This window comes from Protopterus annectens, chromosome 11.part0 (assembly GCF_019279795.1).
Source record: "Protopterus annectens isolate FY-2018-M chromosome 11.part0, PAN1.0, whole genome shotgun sequence".
Lineage (NCBI taxonomy): Eukaryota > Metazoa > Chordata > Ceratodontiformes > Protopteridae > Protopterus > Protopterus annectens.
This window is the reverse complement of record NC_056745.1, coordinates 658,045,330-658,072,992: the sequence shown is the minus strand read 5'-3', so window position 1 is coordinate 658,072,992 and position 27,663 is coordinate 658,045,330. Positions and strand designations below refer to the sequence as shown.

The 27,663-nt window shown below is 42.2% G+C and overlaps 1 protein-coding gene across 1 annotated transcript in view; it reads right to left on the bottom strand.

The window, feature by feature from the left end:
* Positions 1–10,809: 10,809 nt before the first annotated feature.
* The window catches only part of YARS2 (tyrosyl-tRNA synthetase 2), a 202,102-nt gene continuing 185,248 nt past the window's right edge, over positions 10,810–27,663 (bottom strand). The window contains exon 5 of the mRNA XM_044088101.1: positions 10,810–11,110. Within this exon, the coding sequence (XP_043944036.1) occupies positions 10,951–11,110 (160 nt within the window). The 3' untranslated portion in view covers positions 10,810–10,950. The remainder of the gene's footprint in view (positions 11,111–27,663) is intronic.

Sequence of the window (27,663 nt, the reverse complement as noted above, 5' to 3'; positions counted from 1 at the left end):
CTAATCACCTTCACCCCCCCATGAAGTATGGCATCAAATGTGAAGAGTTGGGCACTTACAACTAATCTGCTACTACAAAACAAACTGTAGAACTACTACAAAAACAAAAAATAGCCAAGGCTAGAAGGTACAAAAAAGAATTTAATGAGACAGTAAGCGCTTTTGTGGGCACACATACACTCACTTCATTCTGACTGTTCAACAAAACTAATACACCACATTTAAATAGCTAACAAAATAAGCACATGACGGTCAGATGTTTAAAAAGGTCCAACGGGACTAAGCAAACAATCAACCAACGTGTAATTAAAATACAGCTTATAAAATGTTTAAATACAGATATAGTTGTTTGTTGTTTGTCTTTCGGCTTTTTCCCGGTAAGGGGTTGCCACAGCGGAACTCCGGTCTGCTAATGATTGGCGGTAGATTTTTACGAAACGCTGAGGTGCCAGCTCATCGCCCAACCTTCAACGAAGGCATGCCCATTTACACACGCATGTCTTTCGAACGCTACCCAACAGTGGGGAGGATATGCAGACTCCACACAGAAGGCACTCCCAAGCCAAGTTTAAAATCTAAAATTACCAAAAAACTGTGTGTCCCTAGACTACATTAGTTTATACAAAATGCACATTCCAAAGGTAAAAATAAAACTCTAAAGATAAAAATACTATCTCATGAAATTTCTTAGTTTTAGAATGCAAGCTATTATGCATGTATCATTTAACCCTGGGTATTTGAAGGCATCTAGTCTGAGCTGCCAATATAATTCTCGCTGCTCTAGCCATAAAGAAAATGGTCCTCCCCTAATATGAGAACAGATCTGGTCAATAATCCTGAAGGAGAATGAATGACCAGGGATATTAAGTATGTGCTTAGCTAAGGCATTCTCAGCTTTCCTGTTCCTAATAGCATATTGATGTTCATATATGCGTTCTTAAGTTTCCTGTCTTACCTATACAGAAACCTAAGCAGGAATTATACTTAGCTAAGTACACGCACCCCTTAGAATTGCAGTTATACCTCCCCTTGCAAACCATATTTGTATTATTAACTTGGCACAAGGATCCAGTGTCTATGAATCTGTAAAAATTGCAGGCTTCATATTTAAACATTCCCTTAGTCTTTGGGGTTTATGTCATGTTGTTACGTAAGAGGTACTTCAAATTGCTGCCCCTCCTAAATACAATATTGGGGGTGCCGCTCACTCCCAATATTGTATTTAGTAATTTCTGCTTAGGTTTCTATACAGGTAAGACAGACAGGAAACTTAAGGAACGTATGCATGAACATCAATATGCTATTAGGAAAGTACACTTGTGTACACTTACCATAAATGTAAATGTTCGGGTGTATTCACTGTTGCAGTCATTACATTTGGATAATCTGCTGGCAGGTTGCCCTCAGTCGGCCTGATTAACAAAGTCTTGGGTCCTGCGTCACCTGCTGTCCCTCTTCCATGACGTCAGGTCGTCAGGGGTATAAAACATGCAGCCAACACCATTTTATTCAGTTTTTCTTGCCCCAGATGTCAGGTGCCCCTCAAATGGGGAACTATATATATATATATATATATATATATATATATATATATATATATGTGTGTGTGTGTGTGTGTGTGTGTATATATATATATCTATATATATATATATATATATATATATATATATATATATATATATATATATATATATGCATGTAATTTAGAACACAAAAAATATACCTCCAAATAAAAGAAAATACAACAAGAAGGCTTTTGAGCGTAGCAACAGAAAGAAGAGGTATAAAGAGAGAAAAGTAGGGGGCTGGTGGGTGGGTAACCAGGACTGCAACAGTGAATACACTTGAACATCTACATTTATGTAAGTGTACACAACTGTACTATGTTCTTCGTGTTTCACTGTCGCAGTCATTACATTTGGGTAGAATCCCAAAGCTATGGTTAGGAGGATGGAATTATACAGCATTATGAGCAGCTATAAGGCCCTGCAGGACAGCAGTGGCAAAGCCTGCTCTGGATTTAGAGAAGAGATGTAATTGGTAATGCTTGGTGAACGTGTGAACTGAGTTCAAGGTAGCAGCTTCTAGAATGTCTCTGGTAGGAACCCCTCTGAGAAAGGCTGCAGAAGTAGATGCAGCCCTGGTGGAATGGGATCTGATCCCCTTGGGGACAGGTTTACCATGATGCATGTAGAAGAAACTAATACAATGGCTTATCCATTTTGAAATTGGATGCTTTGAGACAGCCTTTCCCTCTGCCCCTGCAGCAAATGTCACCAGTAGTTGCTCAGATTTTCTTAGAGATGTTGTCCTGTTCAAGTAGAATCTTAGTTGTCTGTGTACATCCAATGAATGCAGAATCCGCTCCCCCTTGTTCTGTGGATTTGGGAAAAAAGTTGGCAGATGAATGGTCTGATTAAGAGCCACACTGGATACCACTTTAGGCATAAAGGATGGATTGGTCCTGAGTGCTACCCTGTCCGGGTAGAAAATAATAAAAGGCTCCACTGCCAGCCTGTAGTTCTGAGATCCTTCTAGCTGAAGTGACTGCTAAAAGAAAAGCTGTCTTCCAAGAGAGAAATTTTATGTCCACAGTAGCAGCTGGCTCAAAAGGAGGCAGGGTGAGTTTTTCCAACACAAAATTGAGGTCCCATGCAGGAGTTGGTGCTCTCCTGGGAGGCCTTAAAATTTTGGCCCCTCTGAGATACTGCTTTAGCAGGGGATGAGAAGAGAGGGGAGGCTCTGTGTTGTAATGAGCTGAAATGGCAGAGGTGTGGATTTTTATGGAAGAGAAAGACAGGCCCTTGTGAAGCATCTCAGTTAAAAATTGCAGAATCTGAGGAATATTGGGCATTTCTGTGCTTATTCCTTGTGCCTGATTCCAGGCACATAATCTTTTCTATTTATCAGCATAAGATTTTCTAGTGCTAGGCCTTCTAGCCTCCAAAATGACATCCATCACAGGTTTGCTGAGAGATGTAACTGGTGAAATTAGTTGAGTAGCCATGCTGCAAGATTCAGAGTTTGGAGCTGAGTGTGCAGAATTTGAAAGTTCTGCTGAGACAGTAGATAAGGTGTCTGAGGCAGGTACCACGGAGGAAGGTGTGACATATTGCGTAGGAGCGGGTACCAGTGTTGGCAAGGCCAGTCTAGAGCAATCAGAATTATGTTTGTTTTTTCTTGTCTGACGTTTAGTAAGACCTTGGAGAGCAGAGGCAGAGGGGGAAAGGCATAAACTGATACGTTTTTCCAGCTGAAGGATAGAGCATCCATTTTCCAAGCTTTTGTGTGATAAATTCTTGTGCAGGATTTGACCAACTGATAGTTTTGGAGTGAGGCAAAAAGATCTATGTCTGGGCTCCCCCACTTGCGTGTCCACATGCTGAAGATTTGCGGATCCAGTTTCCATTTGTGTGGGTCCATAAGATTTCTGCTTAGTTCATCTGCCAGAGTATTTTGTTCTCCTGGCAGGAATTGAGCTTGTAGATGTATTTAGTAAGTCAAGGCTGTGCTCCACAAGGCCATGGTTAGTCTGCAAAAGGGGGTAGGAATGGGTACCCCCCTGCTTATGTACCACATGACTGTGGATTTGTCCGTCTTTATTAGTAGTTGTCCTGGATGAAGAAAGTCCTTGAAAGCTGTCAAAGCATTCTGTACAGCTAGCATCTCTTTCTGGTTGACATGCAGGTGCATTTGATTTGGGCTCCATTCGCCCTGAATGCATCTCCCTGCCAGATTCGCCCCCCCCCGAGCATAGTCTGATACATCTGTAGTGAGGATTTGGGTGGCAGGGGGTGGAATGAATGACAGTCCCTTGTTTTGGTGACAGGCCTCTGCCCACCAAAGGAACTATTGCTGCAGGCAAGGAATGATAGGAATCATTGTACCCAGGCTGTGACAATGTTGACTCCATAAGCTTTTTAGGTACCATTGAAGTTTCCTCATATGCAGTCTTGCATATGGAATTAGAAGAATGCAGGAAGCCATGAACCCCAAGGCCTGCAGAATTTGTCTTGCAGATAACTGGGTTTTTGTGGCCACTTGTTTGAAGTAAGTCATCAACTGGATTTATTTGTCTGGCGTGAGGGTAAGTCATCTGGGCAGGTGTATTCAAACTTGCACCCAGGAATGTAATTTTTTGAGAGGGTACCAGTTGTGATTTCTTTTTGTTTATGGTGTACCCTAGGCAAGTTAGAAGTCTTTTTACAAACATCAGATGCTGTAGAAGAGTGTCCTTGTTTTCTGCCTGAATTAGACAATCGTCCAGATAAGGATAAATTTGAATGTTTGTCTGTAAAATGCAATTACTGGTGCCAGGTATTTTGTGAAGACCCTGGGCACAGTAGATAAGCCAAAGGGCAGTGCAGAGAACTGGTAATGCAAATAGCCTGCTTTGAAGCAGAAATATCTTCTGCAAGATTCCCTGATTGGGATATGCAGGTAAGCCTCTTAAGTCTAGAGTTACCAGCCAGGCATCCTTGCCTAGCATAGGCAGTAACTGTTGCAGCATCAGCATCTTGAATTTTGGAATGTCCAGGAAAGTATTTAGAATGGATAAGTCCAGAATTGGATGCCATGATTTGTCTTTTCTGGGTACCAGGAAAAGTCTTGAATAAAAACCTTGTCCTTTTTCCTTTTCTGGTACTGGTTGAATAGCCCCCATATCCATGAGGGACATAACTTGTTTCTGGGCCTCTGCCCACTGATTTGGAGGCAGATCTGGCCATCCGTTTGGAATTGGCAATGTGTGGAAATTAAATCTGTATCCCTGGGATACTACATTTAAAACCCACTTGTCCTGGGTAATTAGATGCCAATTTTGTACATGAAGTGTTAGTTTTCCCCCCAAAGGGGCTGCCAAAAGATAAGTGCTTGGAAATGGCAGAGGCAAGTCATTGAGACTGTTTACCGTAGGGGGGGTGCCTTGCTACTTCAAGATTTGGAGGTGGAGGCACCCCATCGTTTTGTTCTGCAAGTTCCTTGTGACTGAAACATGGAGCCTTTGGAGTGCCTGGGTTTGACCTGAGCGGCTCTGGTGGGTATTGGAAAGGACCAATTCTTAGTAGGCCAGTGCCTACTGAATCTGGGTGGCTGCACTTGTAGGAAATCTTTTACAGTTTGCATAGATTTCATAGGTTCGTAGGTTAATACTAGGCTATCTGCCCTAGGGTATTTATAAGCCTAGCCAGAGTGTGTTTGGCTTTCGCCACCCATTTTAAATGAATTTTGCTATGCCCTTTTTCGAGGTTAGTATACTGTGCCTCTGTCTAACAGTGACACAGAAGTGATACCCGGGGTAAACCTACGTGACACACAAGTGATACCCGGGGTAAACCTACAATCTCCCATCCACTCATCAAGATTCCTCTTGAAGAGAGTCAATGAGGGACTCTGCCTAACCTGGACTGGGATTTTATTCCAGAGTGAAGGGAGCCTCTGGGTTATAAATCTGTCCCTCCAGCATGTCCTATTTATTTCAGTGCTGAGGTTCAAGTCTCTCGAGCGCGTAGCTCAATGGGATTTGGATTTTGTGAGGTGCAGCATGTCCATTAATTCCGGGTTGGACATGGCTTTACACATCAGGCACAGATCGCCTCTGAGCAGGCGGTATGCCACTGAGTAGAGCTGGAGTTTCTTTAACCGGGCAGCATATGGCATCTGTTTGAGCTCTTTGATCCTCTTGGTGAGGTACTTTTGGGGTCTTTCCAGTTGCTGCAGGTGTCTGTTAAGGTACATCCCAAAAGGGGCATTGTACTCAATTATGGGCCTGATGAGGGATGAGTAAAGAGGCACGATGACCTCCCCTGATCTAGATGTGAATCCCTTCATGATTAAGTGGGCTATATAAAATGTTTTTCTAACCACTTTGGCCACGTGGTTTTCAAATGAGAGATTGCTATCAACTTGGGTCCCCAGGTCCCTAATTACTTCTTCCAGATTAATGGATTACCACCTATGTGGTAATTTGTGGGCACTTTGTTTTTGCCAAAGGGGATGACTATACACGTTTTGGCGTTTAGCTTGAGGCCATGGCTCTGACACCAGTTGTCTGTTTCTATGAGGCCCTTTTGTAGGATGCTTGTGTCGGCTGGAGAGTCGATTATGGCGCCTAGTTTGCAGTCATCTGCGAACTTGGTCAGCCACAGTCCTTCCGTGTTGGCCTGTACCTCCGAGAAATATATACCGAACAAGAGAGGTCCCAGGACTGAGCCTTGTGGGATGCCACTTGTAACTGGTTTGGAGTCTGACATGGCTTTGTCTTCCATCTTTTTCAAAACTTCTTCTGCCTTATTACCAAATAGACTGTCCTGTTGTAAAGAAGCATCCAACAATTTTGCTTTAACATGATCAGGCAGATTTTGCTCCTTCAGCCAAGCATGCCTTCTTATCACAGATCCAGTGACAGTGGCCCTGCAAGAGGCCTCCAAGGAATCAAAACCACATTGCAAAGTATGCTTTCCAACTTGTTCAGCTGAATGCAATAAATCCTGTAATCTTTCACACAGTCAGAAATCAACATAATTTTCTGTTTAAGTAAGCCCATGACATGCTGCTGATATTTAAGCATATGAAATTGACAGTTTAAAGCCCTGATAATCAGGGTTGCAGACGTGTAAACCTTCATACCCCATCTATCCAGCGCCTTGGAATCTCTGTCAGAAGGGGTAGGATTTTAGCAGTAAAGCCTCAACACCCTTGGGACCCTGAGAAATTGTTTCAGGGTCAGCAGTAGGTTTTTTAAAAAGAAATTTGTGGGAGTCAGGAACCCTGTAATATCTGTCTGGCTTACTAGGAGCCGGAGGCAGGGAATCAGGAGCCATGTTGGATTTTGAGAAAACATCATCAACAAGGTCTAGAACAGGAGGTATAGCCAAAGGCCTATGCTGAGGAAGAATGAGGAAATCCCCAAGCCTCTTTCTGGATTCTGAAAAATCCTGACTCTCCCAATGAAAATGTTCTCTTAAGGTAAGCAAAGTTTATCCAAAAGAAAAATCCTCAGGAGGAGAAGCAGAAGGGATGGATTCTTCTGCATCAGAGTCCTCATAAGGGGGAATAGATAATTCCTGATCAGAAGAGGAATCAGAAGAAATGGAAACTTGATCTGAAGATTCATAATCAGTGCCTTGCCTAGGCCTCTTAGCAGGAGGGGGTTGGGAACCCCTGATCAAGGTAATTAAATCCTCAGCCATTTTGATAATTTGTTTTTTAGGCATAGGGGCCTGAGCACATGGCCCATGCGTCAGTTTTTTAGACACAGAAGTTGGTTTTGGCCTTGTTTTTGAGGATGGCGTTGGTTTAATATACAAATCTTTAGGCCTGAAAACACCTCAGAAGCTGGTGCCTGCTCAGCGGCTCCAGACCCATCTAAGGGAGAGACAATCGCGGGTTCAATACTTGAAGTGTCTCGCAGCATACCAGACTCCTAATGGGTTTCGGTAGAGGCCTGCGAATCAAAAGTAGCATGTAGCAGGGGCTGCAAAAGCGCCTCAATGAGTACCGGTGACTGGCTTAGGAAAAGCTTTGTCAGTTTTGGACTTCGACGGTCTGTCTCTTTTTCTTTGCGTTTTTTGTGAATTCCAGTAGTCTGATTGATAACCGACGACATTTATGGATAGTTAAATCTTGAGCCAAAATATTTAGATGCAAAAATATACAGACGCTTAATAGTGCGTTGGTTAAATTTAGCACAAAACCAACAGCAAGGCACATTGTGATCAGTGCCTAGGCAAGGAATACAGTACAAATGAAAATCCTTATGAGGTATTTGCTTCCCACAAGTAATACAATTATCAACTTTTACTGACATCGGTAAGGAGCAAGAAAAAGTTTCCCCAAAGGGGTACTTAGCTTTAGGTTGAAGACTTCGGTTCTGAAACTCGAAAACAAAAATTTCAGGAGTTGGCCGACCGGCACTTGCGAACTGCTTCGGGCACCGCACGGCAAGCAAGACTGATTAAAATGGCGTCGGCTGCATGTTTTATACCCCTGACAACCTGACATCATGGAAGAAGGGACAGCAACCAATGCAGGACCCAAGACTTTGTTAATCAGGCCGACTGAGGGCAACCTGCCAGCAGATTACCCAAATGTAATGACTGCAACAGTGAAACACGAAGAACATCAGGAAAGCTGAGAATGCCTTAGCTAAGCATATACTTAATAACCCTGGCCATTCATTCTCCTTCAGGATTATTGACCAGATCTGTTCTCATATTAGGGGAGGACCATTTTCTTTATGGTTAGAGCAGCAGGAATTATATTGGCAGCTCAGACTAGATGCCTTCAAATACCCAGGGTTAAATGATACATGCTCAATAGCTTGCATTTTAAAACTAAGAAATCTGATGAGATAGTATTTTTATCTTTAGAATGTTATTTTTACCTTTAGAATGTGTATTTTGTATAAACCAACGTAGTTTAGGGACATACAGTTTCTTGGTAATTCCAGATTTTATACTATACCTGTATTTAAACATTTTATAAGCTGTATTTTAATTATATGTTGGTTGATTGTTTTCTAAGTCCCATTGGACCTTTTCAAACATCTGACCATCATGTGCTTATTTTGTTAGCTATTTAAATGTGGTGCACTAGTTTTGTTGAACAGTCTGAAGAAGTGGGTGTATGCGTGCCCAAGAAAGAGCTGTCACATTAAATTCTTTTTTGTACCTTCTAGCCTTGGCTATTTTTTTGTTTTTATAGTACTTACAACTATATCTATCATACTCAAATAGACAAGAAGAGGCTAACAAGAGGTTTGTCTACTCATTAGCTTTTTCCCTAAAACAGACACAGAAGCAAACATCTAAACTTTCATTTACTTACAAAATATAATACATACACAATGCATACCACGCCTCTCGCACCTGTGCTACTGCAGGCCATTTTGTAGTGCATGCTGTCTTATCTGCCTTACTAAGACATCTTGAACAAAATAAGTACTCCAGTGGGCTCAAACATTTTGAAATGCTGTGGCAAGCCCCTGATCATATTAACTGGGTATTCTCAATTGTTGTGTGACCTTTCTTACAACATACAAAAAACGTGTTGGCTGCTATTTCTGGTCTATTCATAATGAAAACTACACCTGTGCTGAAGGACCTTTGTATCTCTCTCTTTTTTGAGTTTTGGTATCTGCATACTCTATCAGGCACATGACCTAAGACACTGATACTTTGCCTATGCTCCACGGGATTGTTGTTTTTGTATGACCAACAAGTTTGGTTACTGCTGCTCTATCACAGTGTGAATCCACGTTCACAAAACTATCTAGTAAGACACTTACAGGAGGTTATACCTCCTATTTCTGGTGAGATAGCAGTCCTCCATTGTAACCCATGCATGCAAATACCCTTTAAAATGGCAGTGGTGACAATCACTTAACAATTTTTTTTCTTAGCAAATTCAGTACAAGTTAGCAACTCACAAGGAATGAAAGTACAGCTAGCAAATGCTTACCCAAATCACTGCAGAAGACATACAGCTGTGACATTTATATGACACCAAAAGGTGGTAATGTTTGACTGCTGAGTGGCATGTAAAGCAATTAGTAGCAGGTGAATGTCTGCTGGATTGCATTTGAAAATTGCATTTGTAGTCTGTGAGTTTACTGTATTTCTTATCAATATCTCATTTGGTGTTTTGTACAGTTTTTGAGAGGATCATTTTTTTCATGTACAATACTTTTATCCATTTGAGTTGCCTCACAGCGTAAATCTTGTATAAACGAATGCAAGTCATGGTTACAACTCTTTAATCTAAGCTGCTATGTCCTTGGAGTCACAAAGGAGTGGGTGGGCAAACAAAATGCAACTGGTTCTTCCTTTTGATGTGATTTGTAATAAAAGGATCTAGGACACTGAAGTGATAACATCAAAGCACAAAAACAGCATCAAATACAATTTAATCACACAACAGACCTGTCAAAAATGCATAACATAATATCACCTTCATAGAAACATTATTTCTTGTGGGGTAAACCCACTTCCCCCCCTGCACCCCCCCCCCCCATTCACTATGGCAGTAGTGTTCACTGCTTCTTAAGCCAGCTTGTGTGCTTGGTTTCCAGTTTTTGTTTCCTGTCATTTCTATGTACTTTTTAACACTCTATGACTGATAATCATTCCAGACTGACAAAAGCTTGGTTAGTTTTAATTTTCCTTCATTACTTTCCAGTAATTATTTGGTTCATTCTGCCTTTGGCTAGGGGAAGTACATGCCGATATTACCAATGCTAGTACTGGTTGGAGTAGATTTAAAATTACTTACAGGCAACACTAACCACTATGTCTTTTGGAAGACGAAGCTGTATGAAATATTTTCCTGCAAAGTTATTCCAGAAATACCAAAATAAATTCTATATTTAGACCTTACCACAGTGACTCTTACAGCAGCACAATCAGTAATACATTGACTTAAGAGTACTGATGTTAATGCCCATTTTCAATTCACTGCCTTTTTTTGGTGGCTTCATTTATGCCCCAGCCTTTTGGTATCACAATGGAAAATGCCTAACTTTACCAATTTAATTTCACCTCATTGTATCAGCTTATTTATGTTATTTTTCCCAGATCCTGAAGATGTGCCAATGAAAAATATTGACTAGTAACTCTAGCAATTCTCCATTTCCAGAAGAAACTTAGATCAGAAATTTGCTTTCAATCATTCCAGTGTAATTGCAAATGTGGATGGCAATATTTTTCCTTCAACAGTGCTCAGCAAACAGAATAAAAGCAGCCTTTCATGAACATGAAAATAAATACCAAACTGCCCAAAAACAAAGAAACAAATTGTAATGATTCCTACAGCTTGCTTTAACTACAAACATTTATTGCTTTTATTTTGTACATGGATTCTGCAAACCTGGAATGTTCTTTGCTCAGAAGTTGATTGATGTGTTATGCACCACATAACCCAACTGGATAAGCCCAAACATGTAAAAAAAAAAGCTTATATGTGAAGCCATTTTACAATGTAGAAATTCTTTTTCCCAATCCGGAGAAGTGACAGGTCATTTCTGAGGATGTGTTGTCCCACTACCAAGACCTGCTCTGGGTTATTTACTTGGCTCTGATTTATCCAGACACCACCATCAGCAATCATTTGGTACCTACAGGTCACAAAAAAAATGAAAGATACATCAGTGTTAACAGATTTGAACAAACTCTGCATTAAGAAAGTGCCATTTTTTTCCTCAAATTACTCTGATTCATAAACACAAATGTATAAAACAAAGTCTGCAATCTGCTATTTTATATATATACACTTCATTTGCCCTAACTTCCAACTGACTGACACTTCATGTGACTGACACTTCATGTGACTGACAAGTATTATTGGCAGTCTCCAGAGCACTGTAAGGCAAGTAAATGGAATATGTCCCCTTCCTCACTGTAGTGTGACCCTGGAGTTAGAATATATAGTTTGGGGTTGGGGGTGGGGGTGGGGGGCGAAGCAATATTAAAGCAAAACCAAACAATATAATGTTGTTGTTGTGTCTTTCGGCTTTTCCCGGTTAGGGGTCGCCACAGCGGAACTCCTGTCCGCTAATGATTGGCAGTAGATTTTTTTTTACTTGCCGAGTTGCCAGCCCTGACGCACAACCTTCAACGAAGGTACGCCCATTCACGCATGTCTCCACACAGAAGACGCTCTAGCTGAGAATCGAACAGGACATCTTACTGTGAGGCGACAACGCTACCGCAGCACCACCACCGCAATGCAAAAAAACAAACAATATAATATGAAATATATATATATATATATATATATATATATATATATATATATATATATATATTTATATTAGTATTCCAGGGTAATGCACTGATCAATTCTGACCAATTTCAGGCTCAGTCCTGATGAAATACAAAACATTTCATAAAAAAAAAAAAAAAAAAAAAAAAAATACAGAACAGTTCAGACTAATTACATAGAACAAATTGTGCATATACATTCCAGTGAACAAGCACTGTGCAATGTACAATCAGGCAGACTATAAATTTCAATATATACATTAGTTTCTAAAGTGGCTTGATCTTCAGTGAATCTTGAGATGAAGAGACTCAAACGAGACACACACACACACACACACACACACACACACACACACACACACACACACACACACACACACACACACACACAAAACAGAATTTCTATACAATATTTCCACTCCTGGACCTCCCACACCATCAAGCCTGCCCAAAGAACTGGTGTTTCATTGACTTATTTAGCTCCTCCCCATATCCAGAATTTAGCACTCAGATCTCAAATTTTAGGATGGGGTCTCCTCCTTCCAAAAGTGGAATACCTTCTCAGTAGACTCATCAACATATTTTCTGACTTCCAAGATGGCTGCACACTAACATCTTAATTTCAGCCCTCCCAGTATGAAAAACTCAGAAAAGCAAACCAATTTTTTTTTTGAGTAAATTTCAGTTACTGCTAGTAAGTGCACTGCCTGAATGCCAGCAAAGAAGACATTTAGAGAACCTGAAAGAAAATCAACCACAAAAGGTTAGAAGAAACACTAACTGGGAAGGATCCTGCAGCTGTACAAAAAACAATTCAAGCTCCAGCTTTGGTGCAAGACATGACTTCCAGTAATTTAGAGAAAAAAAATCAAATGTGTTCATAGAAACAAATTTAAAATAAGTAAAGAAAAACAAAGCACTGAAGGAGTATATCAACTCAAATAAAAGGTTGAAATAATGAAGCAGCTTTAATCACATATTCAGATGAGCTGATAAAACTGCAAAAATCAGAGGGTGAAGTGAAGAAAAGGTTGGCTGAGTTTAAGACTGCTCAAAAAAAGAGGTTAAAAAAATGGTAGAATTAGAGGACAGAGTCCATAGGGAAAACCTGAGATATTCTGCTGTACCAGACAAATTGGAAGGCACAGACTGTATTAATTTTATGAAAACACAAATAAGCAACTGGACTGGCATTCTACAGCAGGAGTTGTTAACTGAAAGGGCATATTGTGTGTATGCTCCAAAGCCAGCCATGAGAAAGCAGCCAAAACCTCTAATAGTAAAGATGCAATCCTACCAGCAGAAAGAGTCTATTCTGACAAAACTGTAGTAGGACAAAATACTAAAAGTTGGAGACAGTAGAGTGTTTGTGGAAAATGATTACTCACTGCACCATCAGGCAGAAGAGGAGTACATTCATTTCAGTTGACAAGCAGGTGTAAGATTCTAGCTATGTATTCAGTTATCTTCACAATATTTTTCCTAGAGGGCCAAAGTCATTTTTTGATGCATAATATAAGAGGAAATACAAAAGTTTGTCCAATAAAATGTGACCCATTAAACAGAAGGGGATGTGTTTCTTATCCTTCTGATAACAAAGCTCAGAAAAACTATGTCAGTGAAACCTTCTCCAATACTCCAAAGAAAAACACTTGAGATACAGAGAAAAGCACAAGAGTTTACTAAAAGAATTGAAAGTATATTGGAAATGAACCAAAAACTGGAGTTGGAAGATGGAAATCAACAGGAAGAAAACCAGAAACTCGGAAATCAATGAATAAATGTGGAACGATGATGCACCAGCCACCCTTGTGAAATACGGCTGAACAAGAAAACCTGGAAATATTGAACTTTTTTGGCTTTGTTAACCTTGTAGGAGACTCCAAAGCATATGTCCTACTTCATGTCATTATTATTTGGGAGAACATTAAGGGAAGGGAAGAGAAAGGAAAGTAAAACAATTTTTGTTATTAACAGCATTTTTTATAAAACATGACAGTGTATGTTACATAGTAATGCATTTCTATTTATTTCTGTGAATTATAAGGATATTAAAGTAAACAGGTGCACCTTTTTTTTCCCTCCTTCCCTTATTTCTTCTTGTTTAGTCTCAAGAAATGTAGGTTCTGCAACACAAAACAAGAAGAAAGCCTGGACAAAAACAGGTTAAGATACTAGGTTATCTTGGGTTACTGAGATGAGGGACTGGTTGTTAAAGTATACAGATCATGATACATGTAAAACTGATATGCTTTTTCTTACTTTTGTGATGGGGAATGACTATTAAGGGGTTGATTTAACAAGCAAGTTTTATGTGGATGCAAGTAAATAAAAGAATGCTGAATGTAATTAAAAGTTTTCCTTTAGCAAGCAAACACTCACAGTGCAACATCAGAAGCTTGAGCTGAAGGAAACTGTATCTGGCTGTCATGTTTCTATGAAGACAAGTTGATGATAAAAACAGAATTGTTTTTTCTTTCAGTGGCTAAGAGATCATGCTTTCTGAAAGCATTCAAGTTGTTTTCTACAGCTGAGACAGCGGAATAAAGATAAAACAAACAAGACAGCACTTAGCATAAGTAGAAGCACATGCTGTACCATACATCTTAGCATGGATAATAGAAAATTTGTCTTACCATAACTTGGCATCTGTGTTGTCCACCTTGATTCCGGCTCATAACAGAGTCTCGGATCCGATCTTTGGATCCAGCTAGGCCACATTCTCCAGACTTGGATCAGACTCTCATGCTCCTCCCTCTTATCCATAATGCACTACACCTACCCAGGCACCTCAAATCAAGTTTGCTGATTCCATACATCCATAACCAGGACAGGATAGAAGGAAGGCAGGTGAGGCTCAGATATACGACCTAAGTGTCCCGTCATCTTCCGTAATCCTCTAGAAGAATGAGGAAGGGGGGTGGCCGCGTGGAAAAGTAAGGAGGAATGATAATGTACAGCACAGATGCCAAGTTATGGTAAGACATAACTTTCTAATCTGATGTCCTCTTCATTCCTCCTTAAGATAGTGTCAGAGCCCCCAGGGTTGCCCTCATGAAAGGATATACCAGAGCACCATCGAGCCAAAGGAAGCCCTGCTCCTTGAGATATTTAACTTATAGTGTGCAACAAAGGTGTGATTGTTAGACCATGTAGCTACTGTGCCAACATTGTCAATGGAGGTTCTAGATGAGAAGGTTGAAGAAGTAGACATAGCCTGGGTAGAATGCACCCTAGGAGGTAGAGGCAGTTCTAGGACCTTTTGTGAATAAATGAGAGATACAACCAGTGACCCATTTTGCTAGAGTGATCTTGGAAACCACTCAACCTAGTTTGCTAGCCGAGAAGGCAACGAACAGTTGGTCTGAATTCCTATACTGCCTAGTTCTGTGCAGAAAGAAATGTAGCTGTCTATGAACACTGAGAAGATACAGAATATACTGGTCTTTGTTTGCAAAATTTGGAAAGAACACTGGTTAGGGAATGGACTGACTGATATTGTTTTCCGTGGCTACTGTAGGCATAAAGGAGGGACTGGTATGTAGAGAAACCCTGTTTTTCTGAAAGACTATGTAAGGAAGTTTGGAAGATAACACCTGTAGTTTGGAAATTCTCCTCATTGAAGTAATGGAAGACAATCCTTTTGGCAGCCATGGCAAAAATTTCATGTCACAATTGGTTTCTGTCTCGAAGGGTCTCTGAGTCAAACCCTGCAGCATGACAGTGAGGTCCCAAAGTGGGGAGGGGTCCTCAATGGGAGGTCTCAGTAAGAAAATACCTTTCATAAAGGATTTGCATAACCTAAAGGTGAGCAGGGAACGAGATTGGCTAGCAGGATGAAAATTAGAAATTGCAGCAAATTGAAGCTTGATGGCAGAGGAAGCTAGCTCCTTCTTAAATAGGGTACTAACAAAAAGCAAAATATCTGGAGACTGGTGCTGAGAAAGGACAACTATTACTATTTGTAGCCCAAACAGCGAACCTTTTCCACTTAATGGTGTAAACTTTCTTAGTTGAAACCTTTTGTGAGGCTAGGATTATGTTACAGACCAGGGAAGCAAGGCTGGACTGTATCACTATGGTTAGAAGTGCAGAAAACATGCAGTTAACCTTAGGGTGTGAAGATTTGGGTGCTGCATTCTTGACATGTGAGAGGAGGTCCTGTCTTGGCTCCAGTATCCACAGGGGATATTTCAGATGAGAACAGAGGAAGGGGATCAATACCTGTTGAGGCCAGAAGGGGGCAATGAGGATAACTGAGCTCTTCAGCCCGCTTGCCTTCTGAAGAAACTTCAGAATAATAGGAAAAGGGGGATAAGCATATAGGAGACCTGGGGGCCAATCGTGCACCAAAGCGTCCCTCGTGGACACTCCCGGAGGGGGGAATTAGAGCAAAGAACTAACTGTATTTGTTGTTGAGGGGACAGGCAAAATGGCTGCAGCAAAGCTGACCCCAGCGGTTGAAGATCATGTTCACCACTGACTAATTAAAAGACCAATCATGTGGAATCAGGATAGATCTGCTGAGTCTGTCTGCCAGCTCATTGGTTTTCCCTAGAATGTGTGTTGCAACCAGGTGGTGGTCCAAAAATATCACCCATTCACACACCCTCACAGCCTCCCTGCACAAGGGGTAAGAACAGGTTCCTCCTTGCTTGCTGACATACCAAATTACAGACATGCTGTCGGTAGTCCCCAAAGGGAAAACGTCCTGAAAGGCTTGCAGCATTACAAAACTGCTCTCATCTCGAGGAGAGTGACATGTGACCTGGTCTCCATGGGGGGACCACGTGCCTTGGACCATCTTCCCTTTGTAATGCCCCCCCCAAAGTGGGAAGCACCTGTGGTCACTGTGGCTATTGGAGGGGGAGTTAAGAAGGGTCTGCCTAAAAGGAGATAGTCCAACTGAATCCACCAGCAGATGTGTTTGCAGATTGGTGACAAGTTGATGGGAAGGGATAGTGATTGGTAGAGAACGGATCATTGTACTGCTAATGTCCACGGAACAATTTGCATGAAAAATCTTGCCAGACGAACTAACAAAATTGCTGCTGATATGAATCCTAGGACTTGCAAGATTAGCTGTGCGGGGGGGGGGGGGTGGTGGGACAGCCATTCCTGGATTTGATTCCTCATTGTTATGAGGTGTATGGGAAGAGAAGCTATTTGACCCTTTATGTTCAATTGTGTTCTTATGAATTCTAGGCTTTGCAAAGGAGTCGGATCAGATTTGTTAAGACTTATTGTGATCTCCAGGGAATGTAAGAGTTGGATTAAGTAATTTCTGGCTTGGATAAGTTGATGCCTTGTGGGGGTGGGGGGTGGTAAGGTCCAACCGTCTAAGTATGGAAACACCCAGAATCCTTTGAGTCCCATGTGAGTTGCTACGACTGCCACGCATCTAGTGAACACCTGGAAGGCTGTGGTGAGTCCAAAGGGCAGTGCCCTGAACTGAAAGTGATTGGCTCCCAGCTGAAAATGCAGGTATCTCCTGGAGCGCCTGTCTATTTTGAGGTGATAGTATGCACTCTTGAGATCTATTCAGCACATCCAATAGTAGCAGAATGGACTGGACCATAACCATTCCAAACCACAGCTTCTTTAAATAACTGTTCAACTTGCTTAGACCAAGTATGGGTCTTAGGTCCCCTGTCTTTTTAGCACCAAAAAGCGGGAGTAGGTTCTTAATCCTCTTCATTCAGTCAGGACCTCTTGGATAACACTTTTTTGCAGCAGCTTTTGAATTTTCTGTGTTGCCTGCTCCCTCTGAATGGGTGGCACATCAGGAAGTTTCTTGTTGGTGTTTGAAGGGAGGAGGAAAAATGGAATGTAGTAACCTCTGGATATTAAGCTTAGCACGCAGGGATTTTGAGTCAAGTTTGTCCAGGTTTATGAGTGCAAAGCAAGTTGATCCCTGACTGCCTCCAGAGATGAACAAAACAGCAGGAACAGTGCTGAAGAGCCGAAAAACAGCCAACAAAATAAATAATGTAAAACAGCACTAGGAAGGTATAAAAACTGGCAATTCAGTGAACTGTATAAAACTCAAGTTTAATGTAAAGCAAAGAAAAACAGATAAAATAAAACGCTTTAATGTTTTCACTGAGTTTTTCACCCCCAACTGGAACTTCCTCAGATCCTAACCCCATCACATAACTCACTCCCTTTTATAGAAATTGCATAAAGGAAGTCCAATTGACATCTTCTAAACAATTAAAGAATTAAAGAAACTATTCCCTTTTAAAATACCAAAACTAAAAGCCAACTCTAAAAGAATGATTCCCATTCAACTTTCCCAATATACTATAGTAATATAGCACATATAAAAACCTCTAAACTCACTGTCTTCCAAAATTTAAAAAAAAATATATAAATGTTGGTACTATAAAAAAATACATAATATATATTGATAGATATATTAAAAAATATATAAAAAAATATTAAAATGTCACTGTCCTGTATGGTAATTTATAGATTACAAATAAACAAGTAACATTTAACAAGGGGCTAGGGTTCATATACCGTGTTCTGTTCCATAACTGCCTCCAGAGATGGAAAGTTGGGCAGTACTTCGGGAGCACTGATAGGACTTGTTGGATAAAGTGTCTCTGAAGTCCTGGTTTTGCAGACCCCCTCTGCCTCTAGGGTGGCACCTACCATTAAACCCTCCTCCTCTGCCTCTAGAGGAGGGTTCCCTGTGGGGGATTTTGGAAAGGCTATCCACAGTGGTTCCTGGAATAAGACCTCTAAGTTGTAGAAAATGTGATTCTATAGCAGAAAAGATCTTCCTGTCCTTTTCGTTGCAGGTGAGATGATGTCAGATGGCCCAAACAGTGAACAGCCATCAAAGAGGACATTAACAAAGGGCACCTTAAAGGGCTCTGCGAAATCACATAGCCTCATCCAGGCATGTCTCCTTATCTCCTTAGGGATAGTCCTGAACCTGCAGCTCCTGAGTATCTTCCACTGTATGGGAGATTATCTTAATCAAGGAACTGGCAATAGATGACAGAATTGCCAGCTTGGGAGAAAGTTTCTTGAGCTCCTCCTCAGGGATGGACTCAAGACAGAGAGAAGCTGAAAAGTCCTTGATCAGATCTCTCTGCAGCCGGGTAAAGTAAACCAGGTAATTTAACGACTGCAGCACAAAACTGGCTGAGGTGTAAATGCACTTTCCAATCCTGTCCAACACTCTAGACGCCTTAGGTGGATAGACACTGGCAGTCTCCTCTGCTAGTTCTTTTTTAGTAGCCACCATCACCACGATGGCATCAATTTATGGGACTCTTACTCCAAAGTTTTCTGTCAGCTGGTGGATCTAGAAACCTATCAGGGTGCTTGGGAATGGGCTCGATGCTATCTGGTTTCTTCCATGCCTGGTGGGAAACCAAATCAACGAGGTCGTCCACCGGGGGGGGGGTGGTAGTCACCCAGGACACAGATGGGCCTGCCCCGAATGGCTCCAAGAACACTGATCCCTCGGAAGGAGGAGGTGGAGCAGACCACCCATCTTTCTGCTTCAGGATTTCAGGTGGGGATCAGGATGATCCTTCTTCCTCAAAGTCAGTGTGTCTTTGATTAATGACTATGTCAGGGAGTCAATGTGCCTCCTTTTTACTGTCTTCTTCTGGGGGACTTCCTCAAAGGGGTACTCTGGGGACCTATCGGAAGAAGGGGATTCCCTCCTGGGCAGGAGATCCTGGAGACTGCTCAGGATGGGTTGACTCAGGACAGAATGAATGGGTTCAAGGCCGCAACCTGAAGGGGGGGGGTACAGGAGTGGGTTGCATGACATGAGGTGATGGTTCTCTGCCTCTGGAGAAAAGCATCTCCACTACTTGAGAGGCCCCGTCTCCACAGAAGCCGAAGCCACGAATGGCAGGTGGCTAGGACTCGCACCACATCCATGACCTCAAGAGGGAATCAGACCCGAACTGTTTAGGGCCAAGGAACCTAAAGAAAGAGATGGCTCCGACAAGGACACAGCCAATCCCACTCTCCCAGACCCGGCACTGACATCTTGGCTCAAATTTCTGCTTTGCGCCGAGAGGATAGGAACAGGACTGACCAGGGGTACCATCGGTGTCGAGGAAGAAGGCTTCCCCGGCACCGAATCAGACTTACTCGGGAGTCCCAAAACCTGCAACTCAAAAGCAGAGGGTCAGATCGGAGGAGTCCTGATGCTATGGCCCTGGTAGTTCATGGATTCGATAGGGGATGGAGCCGGCACTACCCCCATCTGAATCTGGGCCTTGAGCAATCTCCTCCTCATCCTGTTCATGTCTGCCTAGAATGAGCTTCTAGAGGAACTGGAAGAAGCCGATGAGGGGGTTGGGAGTTTTTGGACTTTACAGAATGGCTAGGAGACTTGCTCAGAGCTATGGAATCCGGCACCAAAGCCAACAAAGAAGGAGGTGACAATATTATTACTTCCCCTGGATCTGAGGATGCTTGCAGATCTGACGGGGTAGGCATTTTCTTTCGATCAGAGGGGGTCGGATCCGAACTTTTCTCAGTTTTGGCCTCAGGTTCCAGATGGCCTCTTGAAGAGGCAGGGACATCCCTCTTTTTTTGCTTCTTCAGATGAAGAATAAGAAGCAGCTGAAGCCAAATAGGGAGTCTGAGTCTCAGCGGCTGAAGATGGAAGAAGACCCCTTAAGATTAATTTATTACATCTATCTGTGAGGACTCTGGGATTGAATGAGGCACACACTTCACAATCAGCTTTCAAGTGATCCACATCTAAACGATACAAGCACTCCTTTTGGGCATCTTGATTGTGGCTATTATGCCCACAAGAAGTGCAATATTTGAACCCCTTGGAGGGTTTGTCAGACATGACAGAATGAGAACTGGTCTGAAAGCCTGCCAAAAACTAATGAACACCCTAATGAGAGAGAGAGAACTATAAGCTATAAGTACCTATATCTATCTATAGCTACCTAAAACTACAATCCAGGTGAGAATAATAACTTCTTATCATAATGGTAGCACTTCCCATATTATCTTTGAACATGAATTGTTGCGCAGGTTTATACAAAAAAGAAAGAGTGGTGAATTATATTAAGAAATGCAGAATGCAAATAGCTATGTTACAGGGAACACATTTAGAAAGAATAGAGCATGTGAATTTGATAAAGAAATGTTTTTAGGATGGTTATTCAGTGGAATATCTGAGACAAAGGAGATGGGGAGTAATTACATTAATTGCTAGGGGAGTTCCCAACAGTGATAGAAGAGAGAACAAAAAAGAATAATGGTAGATTTGTAGTAGTAAGGGCTACTGGCAAGGGAGGATGATTACACTGGCACATTTATATTCAACCTAAAAACTGCTACAATGGAGCTTAATAAATACATCTATTCCAACTTGTGTCATGAAAATAAAATACCCACTTTTATGGAGTATTTTATCATTAGCAAGAAAAGTCATCACCAAGAAATGGATGAATCAGACAACTCCTACAATGAAGGAATTTGTAGACTTAGCAACTGAAGTTTGTCATCTTGAGCTTATCACGATCAGACAAGAGCATCTAGAATTACCTCTATAATATAGTATATGGCTGAAATTCAAAGAACTGCTGGATAGCCTGCTATAGGTCCCCAACCATGTCCCAAGACTCTCACTCCACGTTCCTAAGCACCCTGGAAACTATTAGGGTCCAACCCAATACTCTCATACTAGGTGACTTCAACTACCTCTCCATCAACTGGGAAAACTACTCGTGCACCAGTACACTGGCCCAACGATTCTTGGAATTCATCAATTCCAATGGCCTGGACCAGCTTATTCTTACCCCCACTAGAGGAAGCAACATCCTTAACCTGGTTATCACTAACATGGGCAACCGTTGCTTTACACCAATAGTCAATTCCTCCCTGGTTAGATCTGACCACATCCTAATCACCATGGAAATCAACATCTCACCCACACCCCCCGCAAAGGTAACCACCATGAAAAACTTCTCCAAAGTTGACTTTGGACTCCTAAAAACAGAGGTGGCTAACTTCACGGCACTCATGTCAATGGAAAATAGATGCATGACTGCTGAATCATACAGCAATGTACTGTATGAACATGTACATAAATGCATGGAACTAGCCATACCAAACAGAACCAAGATGCTCTCCTCCAAAAAAAAAATGAAGCCAATCTGGTGGTTCCCTGCCATTAAACTCTACAACAGAAGGAAGAAACGGTTGCAGAAAAAGGTGAAGTCCCAAGACTGGAAAAACTCCCTTATTAGCCTCAACAAAAAGTTGAGATCCCTCATCAAAACCTCGAAAGCCAGCTATGAAGGCAGAATTGCGGCAGACACTAAAAACAACTACAAAGCCTTCTATAGTTATATCAAGAATCTCCATGGCAATACCCAGGTTTGCTCTGAGTTACCACACAATGGTATCTCCTATACTGAGCCAACAGATATTGCCAACATACTGACAGACAGAGTCAGTGAATGCCAAAAAATGCATCGTCATCCCCTTTTGGAAAAACTCAGTTCCCACTAATTACCACATCGATGGGAGCCCACTGAACACTGAAAGTGTTATAAGAAAAGTACAGTTTTGTACCTACCATAAATGTAGATGTTCGAGTGCTAATACAGCTGCAGTCATAACAGATGGGTTCTCCTGCCATCAGGCGGGTCCTCGGTCGGCCGAATTTCAAAGTCTAGGTCCGGCGTCGGTTGTCGTCGCTTCTTCCCTGACGTCAGTGCACCAGGGGTATAAAAGAACCAGCTGACGCCATTTTCTTCAGTTTTTCTTGCCCCAGATGTCAGGTGCCCCCAGAAGGAAGGCAATACATAAATTTGTGTAATAAAGCAATGCAATATAATCAAAATACAGTAGTTGCAAGCAAATACATCATAAAAGAATACCCTAATCAGGTTGTATAAGGAGGTGTTAGCCAATAGGCCTGTCCCAAGAGGGGAAGGAGGGAGGGAAACCTGGACTGCAGCTGTATTAGCACTCGAACATCTACATTTATGGTAGGTACAAAACTGTACTATGTTCATCGTGCATACAGCTGCAGTCATAACAGATGGGTAGAATCCCAAAGCTAAGAAAGGGGTGGTAGGTACTAGGTGGAACTAGGAGGAGCCAGAAAGCCCTGCAAGACTGCAGTGGCAAAGCCTGCTCTAGTTTTGGAGTATAATGGTAGGTGGTAGTGCTTGGAGAAGGTATGCACAGAACTCCAAGTGGCTGCTTCCAAAATATCTTTGGTAGGAACTCCTCTGAGGAAGGCTGCAGAGGTAGCTGTGGCCCTTGTGGAGTGAGATCTGATGCCTGCAGGTACAGTTTTACCATGAAAAGAGTAACAAAAGCGTATGCAGTGGGCTATCCATTTTGAGATTGTCTGTTTGGAAATTGGCTTCCCTTGAGCTCCTATAGCATAGGACACAAAGAGCTGTTCTGATTTTCTGAAAGGCTTTGTTCTGTTTAAATAATAACGCAGCTGTCTGTGGATGTCCAAGGAATGTAGTAGTCTTTCCCCTTTGTTTTGAGGATTAGGGTAGAAGGTAGGTAAGTGTATAGCCCGATTCAAAGCTACCCTCGATACCACCTTTGGCATAAAGGACGGGTTGGTTCGTAAGGAAACTCTGTCCTGATGGAAGATGATAAAAGGCTGCACAGCCATGAGGGCTTGTAGTTCCGATACCCTACGAGCTGAGGTGATAGCCAGAAGGAAAGCTGTTTTCCAAGACAAATATTGCAAATCTGTTGAGGCAGCTGGCTCAAAAGGAGGCAAGGTCAGCTTTTCTAGAATGAAATTGAGATCCCAAGCAGGTATTGGTTGTTTCCTTGGGGGTTTTATATTCTTAGCCCCTCTGAGGAACTGTCTTAAGAGGGGGTGAGAGAATAAAGGTGGATCAGTGTTGTATTCTGCAAAAATGGCTGAGGCATGGATTTTGATGGAGGAGAATGAAAGTCCACTGCTTAGCAGCTCAGCTAGATACTGTAAAATTTGAGGTAAATTCAGTTTTCCAGGATTCTGGCCTTTTTTCTCATTCCAGGCACAAAACCGTTTCCATTTTGCGGAGTAAGCTTTTCTAGTAGATGGCCTTCTGGCCTCCAAAATGACATCCTGCACCTCCTTGGAGAGTAGGGTCTGTTGTGATGTTAAGGAATCTTCCATGCGGCCAGATTGAGTGTTTTCAGCTGACTGTGAAGAGTTTTGAAGCTGTGCTGAGTCAGAAGAAGAGGCATTAGAGGTAGGGTCCATGGAGGGAATGCGCCAGGCTCCTCAGGAGTGGGTACCAGTGCTGTCTTGGCCAGTCTGGAGCAATGAGAATCATCTTTGGTCTGTCTGCTCTGGTTTTAATAGAACTTTGGGCAGCAGAGGAAGAGGTGGAAAGGCATAAACTGTCATTGTTGTCCAACTGAAAGAGAGTGTCCACTCTCCAGGCCTGTGGATGAAAAGTCCTTGAGCAGAATTTTGTCAATTGGTGATTTTTGTGGGAGGCAAAGAGATCTATGTCTGGCCTTCCCCATGCTTGAATTATCTCTGTAAAAACTTGAGGATGCAACTTCCATTCGTGTGGATCTGTCATATTTCTGCTTAGGTTGTCTGCCAGCGTGTTTTCCTTGCCTGGCAAGTACTGTGCTTGAAGTTCGATTTGTAATTCCAGAGCCATGTTCCAAAGTGACATGGCCAGGCTGCATAGGGGGTATGAATGGGTTCCTCACGGTTTGTTTATGTACCACATTACTGTGGTGTTGTCTGTCCTTATCAATAGTTGACCTGGATGCAGAAGGTCTTTGAAAGCTATAATAGCATTTCCTTTAGATTGATGTGAAGGTGCTTTTCTTTTTGGGACCATTTGCCCTGAATGCACCGATCTGTCATGTGCGCCCCCCCCCCAGGCGTAGTCCGAGGCATCTGTTGTGTTGACTTGATTTGCTTGAGGCTTGCAGAAAGGGAGACCTGTGTTTGTTTGGCATGCTTGAGCCCACCACAGAAATTCCTTTTGAAGACATGGAATTAGTGGTATCATTGTTTCCAAACTGTGGCTGTGTTGAGACCATAGGTTCTTCAGGTACCATTGAAATTTCCTCATATGCAGCTTTGCACATGGGATTAGTAGGATGCAAGATGCCATGAATCCCAGAGCCTGCAGGATTTTCCTTGCAGTCAGCCTGGTGAAATTTGCTAGTGTTCTGAAGTATTGAGTTAGTTGCCCCTGCTTCTCTGGCGTGAGGTAGGCCATCTGGGTGTTTGTGTCCAAGTTGGCACCCAGGAAAATTATTTTCTGAGAGGGTATTAGCCTTGATTTCTTTTTGTTGACTGTGTATCCCAGAGAATTCAACAACATTATTACAAAAGCCAGATGTTTCAGAAGTATGTGCTTGCTGTCCGCTTGGATCAGGCAGTCGTCCAAATATGGGTATATTTGTATCCCTTGAAGTCTGCAGTAGGCAATTACTGATGCCAGGCGTTTCGTGAATACTCTGGGTGCAGTAGATAAGCCAAAGGGCAATGCAGAGAATTGATAATGGGTTGAACCTGCAAGAAATCTGAGGTATATTCTGCAATTTTGTCTGATTGGGACATGCAAGTATGCCTCCTTGAGGTCCAATGTTACCAGCCAAGACTCCTTGCCCAGCATGGGAAGAAGCTGCTGTAATGTGAGCATCTTGAATTTTGGTACGAGTAAAAATGTGTTTAGGATGGATAGGTCCAAAATAGGTCTCCAATCTTTTCCCTTCCTTGGTACCAGGAATAGTCTGGAATAAAAACCTTGACCTTGTTCGTGAGTAGGTACCTCTTGAATAGCTTTCATGTCCATGAGATCTGAAATTTGTCTTTGTACCTCTGCCCTTTGATTGTGTGGCAGGTTTGGCATGCCTCAGAAGGTAATGGGTTTTTAGCAGTGGAGGCCTTAATTCCCTTGGGGCCCTGTGAGATAGTTTCTGGGTCAGCCGCATGGCTTTTGTATAAAAATTGGTGTGAGTCAGGAACCCGGTAGTACCTGTCAGGCTTGACTGGGGCTGGAGGTAAAGAATCCGGGTTAAGGCAGGCCTCCGAGTACACATCATCTAGTATGTCTAAGACAGGAGGTATAGCCAGAGGCCTGTGCTGGGGTAACAAGAGAAAATCCCTAAGCCTTTTCTTGGAATCTGAGTACTCTTGACCTTCCCAGTGGAAGTGTTCCCTTAAGGTATGCAAGTTTTCCCCAAATGTGTAATCCTCTGGGGGGAGACAGAGGGAATGGACTCCTCTGCATCAGAATCTTCAAAAGGGGAGTAAGAATGTTCCTGTTCATCAGAGTGCTCTGAAATAATGGAGGCCTGGTCAGAGGAGGGGGATTCTTCCTCCACTCTGGGCCTTTTGTCCGGGGGGGGGGGGGTTGAGAACCCCTGATAAGAGTAATCAAATCCCCAGCCATTTTAAGCATCTGTTTTTTAGGCATGGGGCCTGGAGAAGGGCCCTGTGGAGCTTGTCTCTTAGAATGCATGGCTGCTTTAGACTTAGTGAAAGCCTTGATAGAAAAAGAAGAGGAAGGTCTGAAGACACTTTGAGAGGAGGCAGACCTGTCTACATTTTGAGATTCACCACCAAGAGTGGCTTCAGTATCTGTAGTCGGGATTGTGGGCCGAGGAGCCTGCGACCTCGGGCACAGAAGACACCGCCAATGAAGTGTCGTCGGTAGGCAGGGGCTGCGTAGGCGCCTCGCTGAGAACCGGACCACCTGTAGTCGGCTTTGGCGTGGTGTCGGTAGAGGCCGCGGACCTCGTGTGTCGGTCCTTATCTTTGCGTTTTTTAGACAAAACTGGATTCGGAGTATCCGACGACATAATATAGTTAAATTTTTTGCCAAAATAGTGCTGGGCGAACTCCGCCTGACGCTTAATGGTGCGTTTGTTGAATGTAGCACAAAAACGACAGACTGAGACGTCGTGGTCTGGGCGTAAGCAGGGAATGCAGAGGGAATGAAAATCCTTATGTGGTATTTGCTTCCCACAAGAAATACAATTATTAACTTTGTCTGACATCGGTCTGAGGCAAGAAAAGTTTCCCCAACGGGGTACTTAGCTTTCAAGAAGACTTCGGTTGCAAAATTTTCGTAATTTCAGGAGCTGGCCGACCGGCACTTGCGAACTGCTTCTGCTTTGGGCACCGCGCGGCAAGAAAGACTGAAGAAAAATGGCGTCGGCTGGTTCTTTTATACCCCTGGCGCACAGTTATTTTAGTTGCTGTTTATCATTGTTCTTTTAGAAATATAAAACAAATACACACATCAAATATTAATGTTTTGTTGTTAAAATATTCAATAAAACAATACATTCTGGGAGAAATAACCAGCTGGTAGGGACTGGAATTTGATATGCAACAATGAGAATTTATCTGGGAGCCAAGAAGGGTAAATACATGGAAAAAGGGTAGATCTTTTAAGAAATTTATGAAAATATGTAAATTCAGTAGTAGGAGCTTGGAGAAAATGTACATATTATTCCCCAATGTACAAAAACTTTGCTAGATTAGACAGAAATTATATTTCACAGCAACATGTGCATTTGACTGAACGGTTTGATATGCATCCAATAACTATTTCAGATCACGTTCCAATTATAACTAAAATTATAACTAAAATAAATATGCAAAGTAATTAAATAAAAATGAGACACTGGCACTTCCCCACCTATCTGTTAAAGAGTGTGGAATTTAAGGAATGGAAATTAATTGGGAGTTATTATGGAAAATAAAATTTTGTTCAGGAAATATAGCTTAAGGAGTGGGATAAAATGAAAGTGGAGTTTAAAAATGGGATAGAAATAAAAGGTTAAGATGCAACAATAATTACTTAAGAGGGACTGACAAAGGTTAAAGTACTGCAGAACAGGGGGAAATCTCACAGAAGAACAGGCGCAACTGCACAGTGTAACGAGAAAATAAGGG